Source organism: Myotis davidii, unplaced genomic scaffold (genome assembly GCF_000327345.1).
Source record: "Myotis davidii unplaced genomic scaffold, ASM32734v1 scaffold510, whole genome shotgun sequence".
Taxonomy (NCBI): domain Eukaryota; kingdom Metazoa; phylum Chordata; class Mammalia; order Chiroptera; family Vespertilionidae; genus Myotis; species Myotis davidii.
Window position 1 is genome coordinate 213,850 of NW_006282203.1, and position 10,056 is coordinate 223,905.

General features: G+C 44.7%; 1 protein-coding gene across 1 annotated transcript in view; it reads left to right on the forward strand.

The window, feature by feature from the left end:
* The window catches only part of EFCAB2 (EF-hand calcium binding domain 2), a 54,541-nt gene that overhangs the window by 30,996 nt on the left and 13,489 nt on the right, over nucleotides 1-10,056 (forward strand). Inside the window, exon 4 of the mRNA XM_006752767.2 lies at nucleotides 8,122-8,194. Within this exon, the coding sequence (XP_006752830.1) occupies nucleotides 8,122-8,194 (73 nt within the window). The remainder of the gene's footprint in view (nucleotides 1-8,121; nucleotides 8,195-10,056) is intronic.

The following is a 10,056-nucleotide window of genomic DNA, read 5'->3' on the forward strand; positions in this document are numbered from 1 at the left end:
GGGCCCTACCCTGCGCGTGTCTGAGGGTGGCATCGCAACCTCCTGATCGCCCTGCTCTGTGCATGACAGGGGGCCGTGTCCCAACTCCCCAATTGGCCCTGCTCTGAGCCCAACCAGGGGCTGCACCTAGGGATTGGGCCTACCCTCTGCCACCCGGGAGCAGGCCTAAGACAGCAGGTCGTTATCTCCCGAGGGGTCCCAGACTGCGAGAGGGCACAGGCCAAGCTGAGGGAACCCCCCTTCCCCCGAGTGCACAAATTTTTGTGCACTGGGCCTCTAGTATAGTTAATAATCTACACAAATAAAAGACAAAGATGCTAATTGACTGTATCTTTGCTAGCCCATCAGCCAATCAGAAGAGTATGCAAATTAACCCAACAAGGGTGGCCGTTAAATTTGCATACTGCAGGTGGGGCGGAACAATGTGATCCGACACCCGTCCTCCGCCATCCGGGCCACCCTTGTGCGACCCGGGGCGGCAGGGCAGGGCTGCGTGATCGGCCACCCACCATGCCACCATCCTGGCCTGCCATCTGTGACCCAGCGTGGGATCCGGGCCTGCCATCTGCCACCCAGGGAGCGGGCCTAAGCCAGCAGGTGGTTATCTCCCGAGGGGTCCCAGACTGTGAGAGGGCACAGGTCGGGCTGAGGGACACCACCCCCCTCTAGTATTGTAATAATTGCACTGGACTTCTAGTATTGCACTGGACCTCTAGTATTGCACTGGACCTCTAGTATTGTAATAATTACGTATGGTGTCATACTTAACAGGGGGTCACTTCATAAGTTATATAAGTGTCTAATCACTATTCTGTACACCTGAAACTAATATAATGTTAAATGTCAACTATAATTGAAAAAGAAAAAAAGATTAATGCATTCAACCACATAAGATGTTTTTAAAGCTAAAAAAATTAGAAAAATCAAGAGATAAATGTTATTTGCAAAACACTGATATCCCTAATATGTAAAAGTGGTAATTATCTGAAATTATGATTAGCCATAAATCTCCATTCTTTGACCATAGAGAAAAAAGAAATTTAGTATGCCATTTTTGTAAATTTTAATTTATTCATTATTTAAAAAACATTTTATTTTGAAATTAATTTTAGAGTTATAGAAATCCAAGAAATAATACAGTGTTCCTGTGTATCCTTCGCTCAGCTCCCCCTAATGGTCATATCCCACAGTGCTAATATCTAAAGATCTTACCAGACTTTGACGAGCTTTTCCACTAATTTCCCTTCTCTCTTCCAGGATCCAACCCAGAATCCTATGTTGCATTTCATTGTCTTGTCTCTTTAGTCCTCCAATCTCAGACAGTTCTTCAATGACCTTGATATTGTTGAAACGTCCTTGCTCAGTGATTTTGTGGAATGCCCCTCATGTTAGGTTTGTCAGATGTCCTCTCATGCTTAGATTAAGTAATGCATTTTTTGCAAGAATATCATGGAAGTAATTTCATTTTCTTCTCAGAGCATGATGTCAGAGCATACTTGATGGTGCTATACTAGTATTGAATTCCTGACGATGTTAATCTTGCTCCCTTGGTTAAGGTAGTGTCTGCCTGTTCCCCACTATATACAGTTATTATTTTTTCCCTCTGTAATTAGTAAATGTCTTGGGGGAGTTACTTCAAGATTATGCAAATATCCTATTTCTCCTCAAAATTTGCCCATTGATTTTCGCATCCATTGGTTGATTTACTTATAACAAGGATTACATAGTGATTGCCAAATGGTGTCTCAGCGTTGTTTACAGAAGGAAACTCCAGGACAGTGTGCCTTTTGTCTGGGCAGCAAGCAGCCATTTGGCAGTGCTGAATTTGGAATTATTTAGACCTTTCACAACAATGACAAATGTTTCAGTCAGTTGATTTAGTAAATGTTAGGGTTGCCGAAGGAGGATTGCATGAGGCCAAGAGTGGTAAGGGATTCTAAATTAATTAGGTCATCTGGAGACCAGATGGGCTGAGCCCACCAAATGGCGCCAGCACCCAAGTGTGGGGAGGCAGAGGTTTCCAGGGACTCTAGGTGGGCTTTTTCTTTCTTTCTTTTTTTAATATATTTTATTGACTTTTTACAGAGAGGAAGGGAGAGGGATAGAGAGTTAGAAACATCGACCAGCTGCCTCCTGCCCACCTTCTGCTGGGGATGTGCCCGCAACCAAGGTACATGCCCTTGACCGGAATAGAAAAAAGGGAGAGGGATAGAGAGTTAGAAACATCGACCAGCTGCCTCCTGCCCACCTTCTGCTGGGGATGTGCCCGCAACCCAAGGTACATCCCTTGACCGGAATAGAAAATGGGACCTTTCAGTCCGCAGGCCGATGCTCTATCCACTGAGCCAAACCAGTTAGGGCTAGGTGGGCTTTTTCGGCCGAGAACTCTCTGGGTCTGGATCCTGGGAAAGTCAGGAGGGAAAAGATAAAGGTCTGAGCAATGGAATGTGGTCTGAGCGAAGGGAGTGTGGGTGGTGACGTGGTCTAAAGGTCAGTTCCAGGGCAGGGGTATCGATTTAATGATTTTATTAGGCCTAACAGTAAACATTTTTAAAAAATATATTTTTATTGATTTTAGAGAGGAAGGGAGAGAGAGAAACATCAATGATGAGAGAGAATCATTGATTGACTGCCTCCTGCACGCCCCCAACTGGGGATCAAGCATGCAACCCTGGACATGTGCCTTGACTGGGAATCCTGATTCATAGGTTGATGCTCAACCACTGAGCCATACTGGCCGAGTGTTTTAGTAAACATTTATTAAACCCTTGCTATAACCAAAGCATCTATGAGAAATATGCAAAAGGCATAGTGGTGCCGGTTTGCCCTGAGTCTTTTTCTCTGCCACTACTTTTCACCTCAAATCATTCGAACCACCGTGATCTGTTCTAAGAAGATATTATTGCAAAGAGTGCTGAGCGCCAGAATCTCCAGAGTCAGGGGCTGGGGACAACTTCCTGTTTTGCTCCATACTAGTTACGTTCTTAGAGGGTGAGTCAGGTAACTTCTCCAAGTCCTAGTTTCCTTATTTTAAGATGAGAGGCCCGGTGCACTAATTCGTGCATGGGAGGGTCCGGCCCGCCCCATCGGGCTGAGTGGGGGTGGGGCCGGCTGGGGGTGGAGGGGCCGCAGGTGGTTGGCTGGCTGCCCCCACCCCCTGGTCAAACTCCCAGTTGAATTCTGGGTCGAGGGGACAATTTGCATATTAGCCTTTTATTATATTGGATGGGGATTCTAATATGGACTGATATGAGAATGAAATGAGTGAATGTATATGAAAGTATTTTTTAATTGAAAGACATTTTTCAAACTATGAAGTTCTACAAATTAATTTACTATTTAACAAGTATGTATTGATTCCCCCCAGTGTGTAATCTCCTTCTAGGTGTTGGAATATAGCAGTGAAAGGCCTCTGTCCTCATGGAGTTTACACTTCAGAGGAAAGAGACAGTATAAAAGTAAATAGATAAATAAATGCAATTTCAGGTAGTAATAGTGCTGTAAAGTGAAAACCTAGGATGCTGTAATAAAATGTGCTATAAGAAAATAAAACAGTGATATATTAGAGAACTAGGGGTGTTAGGTGGGATGAGACAGTGTAGACATTGTGGTCAGGGAAAGTGTCTCTGGAGCTCATTGCTGAGTTGAGATCTTTAAGTTAGAAGGAGTCAGCCATGTAAGGACTGGGGACAGCCAATACAAAGGTCCCGTGAAGGGGAGGGGTTAGTGTGTGAGAGAAAACCAGAGCACGGCGTCCTCTGATGTAGTGAGAGTGGTGTGCGGTCGGGCAGAACTTGGCAGAGGCAGCGTGATGTCGCCGTATAGGCCATGCCCAGGAGGTTAGGGTATCAGTGCAGTGGGAAGCCGTTCGAGGGTTTTACGCAGTGGAATTACATGATGAGATCTTTATTTTGAAATGATTATTCTGGTTGCTGTGAGGAAATGGATCAAGGTGGTTGGTAAGAGAAACAGATTGACTATATGGAGGCTATTGTGCTGGTCCTGGCAAGAGAGAATGGTGGTCCAAAGAGAGTGGTAGTGGCAGGAGTATAATAACTATTATTATTGTTATGGGCTGAGTTTTGACCCCTGAAAGTCATGTCTCTAATGCCCAGTACCTCAGAATATAACCTTATTTGGAGATAAGGTCTTTAAAGATGTGCTTAAGTCAAAATGAGCTCTAATCTAATCTGACTGCTGTCCTTATAAAAAGAGGAAATTTGGCCCAGCCGGCGTGGCTCAGTGGTTGAGAGTTGGCCTATGAACCAGGAGTTCATGGTTCAATTCCGGGAATTTGGCAGAGGCACGAGGGATGCATGTGCAGGGAGGAAAGACCAAGTGAGGACACTATGAGAAGATGGCTGTCTGCAAGCCAAGGAGAGAGGTCTCAGAAAAGCCAACCCGCCAACACCATGATCCTGGAGGTCAGCCTCCAGACTGGGAGGAATACATTCTGTTGTTTAAGCTGCCCAGTGTGGTGTTTTATTATGGCAGCCCTAGCAAACTAATAGTTACGATCATGATGATGGTGGTGGTGCTTTCTCATTAAGTTAGCTCATATGTGTACTTACTTGAGTGTATGTGCTTTCTCCCACTGGATTGTGCATTCCATGGTTAGCGCAGGGACCGTGTCTAATGCTCGACAGTAACCTCAGTGCCTAAGGCAGTGCCTGAGCCATAGGAAGTCAGGGTTCTTCATATGGGGGCTACAAACTCTAGCACATAGGACAGGGTAAGAAATAATCATGTAACAAGTTAGAACCAGAGGGTTTTCTGAAAGCACATTTCAGTAGCATAAAAATGACTGTCACTTCATTAGAGGGATATTTGGAAAAAGAGGCTTTTTTTTTTTAGCAGTTCTGCAAATAAGGAGCTTTAGCCATTATTTCAACTTCATTCCATGGCTTTGTCAAAATAGGATTAATTTGTGAAAAATGCCTTCCTTGAGGGCAAGGCTTTCTCTGTGTTGTCTGCTCTACTATAAAGTGGTTCTAGGCACATAGTGGTGTGCAATAAATATTTATTAAGTGAATAAGAATAATTTCACCTCTTTTGTTCCTTCTTAGGAATTTTTGAATTGCTTTTAATAGTCTCTTATACTTAGCCCAGTGTCAGTTATTCCATAGAGGGTAAAATATTTTGCCTGTTCTTTTCTCCCTTAGCATTGCATCAGTTATCTTGAATCAGGTCTTCACTTTCTGATGTTTTGACCTTAGATTGCCCTTAAACTGAAGTCTCACAACCTAGCTCAATGGCACTGGCTCCACCTTGTGTCAGAAACGTGATATCACACCCACTGAAGGCTGGCTTACCAAGAATCAACCTGCCCCTCCCACCCCCCTCAAACATTTTAAATGGCCCAAATGCTCTACATAAATCAAATGGTGATGTCACTCTTGGGCAACCTTATTGTGACTCATTTGTTGTGAAATGACTTTGTCTCCATGTTTAGTACTATAGTGTATACTCCAAGTACAGAAACAAGTTCTTAATATGTAACCATAAAGGCTTTTGGAGTTAGTTTGTAGTTCATACCTAGAATTAATGGCCTGGTCTTTTTCTGGCCTCTGTTTTTTCTTGCCCTGCTCCTTTTTCCTGACCTTTGGGAGCCTTACTACGCCTAAGTTGGCTGTATGGTTCTCCCAGAATGGCAGTTTCCCAGCTCCTTCCAGAGGCCATCTGGAGTTCTCCAGGGCCCACTGACCCCTCTGCTGCATTCCCAGGTCGTGACACAAAATTCCAGAGTGAAAGGAGCTCACAGGGTCACTGTATTCTGTCCTCTGGGCATGTTTCAGGACAGAGAGCAGGAGAGCTCTGAGTCATCTGTGTTCCTGCTTTAATTTCCCTTTCCTGTCCTCCCAGGGACTCTGTGCAGGACCTAGGGAGGCCTCCTGAAGAAATGCACCTCATTCCATTGCCTTTTGAGGAAGGAACACATTTGAGAAGAATGGCCTGTTAGTATTTAAACATCGCCGCCCTTCCTCTACCTCTGCCCTAGGTTTATGTTCTTAGTCACCCTCTACCTGGCCTTTCCTGGGCAGTACTGTCAGCCGGCCTTCTTGGGCCAAAGGTCACTCTGATCACTTTGCTGGGAACTGCTCACCGTTTGAGAGCCTGAGCCCAGTGCTCAGTACACGTCAGCCATGCTGCCCGGCTCTCACCCTGTGGCAGCTCACAGCGCTGCCTTCCTCGTTCCGCCATCTCTCCACATACTTCTTAAGAGAAAATTTGCTGCAAGGAACAGTAGACCCATAGCAGCCTCATCCCAGCTCAGACTGCACGATATTTTAGATCTACTCAGTGTTGTCACGTTTTCAATTTCAGTTCTACAGTGCTGTGTAAACAGGTTGTAACTCGTGTATTTCACTGTGAAATTGAAGGTTAAGACATCCTTGATAATCAACATTTCAAGCCAAAGTGATAAAAATAGCATAACACAAAAAAAAGCCAGTTGTTTTATAAGTAGTTTATAAAAGGCAGGATTTCTGTTATTATTCCTTATTACTTTGGTTTGATTGCTGAGACTGAAATGTGCTTATGTGTATTTTTAAAATAAACACTTTTTCATAAAAAAATTTCAAACTGCTAAACAAATAGAAGGAATGGTGCACCGAACTGCTGTGCACTTTCACCTAGATTCCCCAGTTCTCAACATTTTGCCAAATGAGCTCTTGCTTGCATGGACTCACTCTCTGTCTCTCTCCATATACAGGGTGTCCTAAAAAATGTTTACACACATGTTGAATATTTATAAAGGCAGGGTTTTTAAAAATACATTTTATTTTCAAAATTGAGCTATCAGCTGTTAAAGTGTGTGCACATTTTTTGGGACACACTGTATGTACACATTTATGCATTTTATTATTTAATGATTATTTTAATTTTGCTGGACTATTTAAGTAAGAGAGAGAGGAAGGGAGACGGATAGAGAGATAGAAACATCATCGATTACCTCCAGCACGCCCCCTACCGGGGATTGAGCCTGCAACCTGGGCATGTGCCCTGACCGGAAATCGAACCAATGACCTCTCGGTTCATAGGTTGATGCTTCAACCACTGAACCATATCAGCTGGGCCAGTGTATATTTTCTGAGAACAGGAGCATTCTCTTACATAAGCTACAGATTTTGTGTGTATTTTTAAAGATAATCTTAGAATCAGAGCGTTGGGGAGGACTTTAAGAGTCATTGCTCATTCCTCTGCTTCTTGCAGATAAATTCTTTGACAGAACAAAATTGATATTTTCCCAGGGTGATAAACAGGGACCAGGTCTGTAACATAAGTGTGTGAATGAGAAGGTATACGACAGTTCTCATGACATGTATGTATGCACTATATAAACACACCAACACTATGCAAATAAAACCTTCTCTGGGGGCCAGGTCTGTCCCTGGACCATCACTTTGTGACCCTGGATCTCTCTTCCAGGCTCCCATCGGGTGGAATTTCCAGATCTCTCTTTAGAAGCACCTGTTACAGTCAAGAAGTTCTCCTTTAAGTCTAATTAAATTCTCAGCTGAGATTTATGCAAGTCAGCAGTGTGCGATGGTTAAAAATACGGATTCCACGTTCCTGTGTTTGAATCCTTTCCTCTTTTTACAAACATCTTGGGGTAATTACTTAACTTTTCCTCATCTGTAAAATAATAGTACCTACCACACAGAGCTAATGTGAGGATTAAGTGGGTATGAATAAAGCACTTTAAAACGGAGCCTGGAAGACTTATAAAAACTTGCTATCACTGTATTCTATTAATACTAACCCGACAGCCTGGAGGCATTTTTTCTCACCTCCAGACAGATCATGATCATGGTATAAGGGATATGAGTGAGATGTGAAGACTGTTCTTTCTACAAGTCTAGGGGAGATGTCTGCTTCTAAGCCAGAAAGCTAATTAACCTGCTTTTCTCACCTGCCAGGGACTTTGTTTCTGTTCTCATCCTGTTCTACTTGTCCCTCCTCTCAGACTCTCCCCAGCTCCCAGATTCCCCTCGTCCCGTGGAGGTTGCTGCTTGAATATGTTGGCTATAGGGGACTCTGAGCAAGTTACTTAACTGTGTCCTCGTCCCAAAAAGGAGGTTCAGGTGTATGTTCTAAGACTCTTGACCACTTTCCCCCCAGAGAGATCGGAACCATCATCAGGTCCCTGGGATGCTGCCCGAACGAAGGGGAGCTGCATGATCTGATTGCAGAGGTAAGTGGCCGAGCAAGGGTAGTCAGCAGACTCTGTGACTCTGGTCCTTATAATTGAAAACCTTTTACCCGAAAGTAAAAATGCCCTGAGCTGCTAAATGTGCTCAATGAAAACATGAGGGCAGCTATGTGAATTATCCAAGCAGCAGGGTCTGAAAGAATTAATATCAGGTCTTGAGAAAATGGCTGTAACTAAGTAACGCAATGAGAGCCCACATTAGGTGGTATCTTCTCTAAAATTAGTTGAAGAAAGGCTGGTAGCCACAGGGACTGACTATATACAGAAAGGGTATTGACAGATGACAGGAGCATCTATACATATATATCAAAAGCCAGTGACCTTAATGGCCATAACAACCGTAATGATGGGTCGCTATGATGCCCACTGTGGCCAGCCAACAAGCCCGATTGGGGTGGGGCCAGCTGGCCAACCTCATGGCCCCGCCCCCCTGCCAGCCTGCCCCTGATCAGACTCTCCCACCCCGATCAAGAGCCAAGAGCTGGCCGTGGCCAAATGCCCCCTCCCTTCTCCCTGGCCAGCCCTGTTCCCAATCAGCCCGCCCCATCACAAGAGGCCTGTAGCCCCTCCCATCGGCCTGCCTGCCCCTGATTGCACTCCCCCACCCCAATAGGGGGCGGGACTGGCCAGCCCCTCCCCTTGGCTGGCCATGCCCCTGATCCAGAAAATAACAACTCAGTACTTTACAAATGTCCATTACTATGTTCATTATTATTATCAGTACTATTTCTAATATTATTAAGAACCATCCCAAATGCAGCCCCTCCCCCTGCTGGCCGCACCCCTGACTGCCCACCCACCCCAATAGGGGGCAAGCCCACCAACCTCCTGCAGCCCCTCCCCATGGCCGGTCCTGCCCCCAGTTGGCCCCCCAACCCCAGTCAGGGGTGGGGCCCGCCAGCCAATTGCCCATGGCCCCTTACCCCAGCCGGCCCAGCCCCGATCTGCCCCTATTGGGGCCAGGCCAGCCGGACGCCACCCTTGCACAAATTCATGCACTGGGCCTCTAGTTCTAAATAAAATCAGTTCAAAGGGGATAGATAGAAGCAGAAGTAGAGATTGTAAGGAATTTATATTTATTTGGAAATGTTGATGAAAGGGGCCACATGCTAACCTGACAAGCTCAGGAAAGGCCTACATGGCAGTCTTGCAAATCTAGAGACCTAAAGTAATCCAAAGGATGGCCTGAAATTAAACTTTAACTAAAAGCAGTTATGGTGGGTAGTTACGTCCTAGGCCTGTATCCTCACTGACAAGGTCAACCTTTACCTATCTGTCTTTTTGCATCTATAATAACATATCCTTGAAATGTCTGGGTAACTTGTAACTTCCCTTTTTCTGGACCCCTTGGGGCACAACCTAATGTGCCTGGGTGCCAGACAGATACCACAAATTCCTTTATTCCCTCATGTTAATTGTTGACTGTTGGCTATCCTACACCATCTAAGTTTGTGTCTATCATGTTACTTTTTATCCAATCCTAGAGGTTCACCTCTCCTCCCTCCCCCTCTCCCCCCCGCTTGGCTTTCTCCAGCTTCTCTAGTCTATCACCAGTGGATTTCATGTAACCCCCCTATGTCCCTCCTTTGATTGTAATGTATAAAATAGATGAAAACCTGCCATTCTCCAGAGCGCTATCCCAATCCATTGAGATACTGCTTCCCGGCAATTGTTGACAGTTTGGCTCAAATTCACAAAAATTTTTTACAGGTTTGAATGTTTCTTACATTAACATTAAAAAGGACAATATTGCCCACCTTCAAGGGTAAGTCTATCATATTTCCTTATTTGCAAGTTATATATTTTTAAAGTTTATTTTTAATCCTTATCCGAGGGTATTTTTC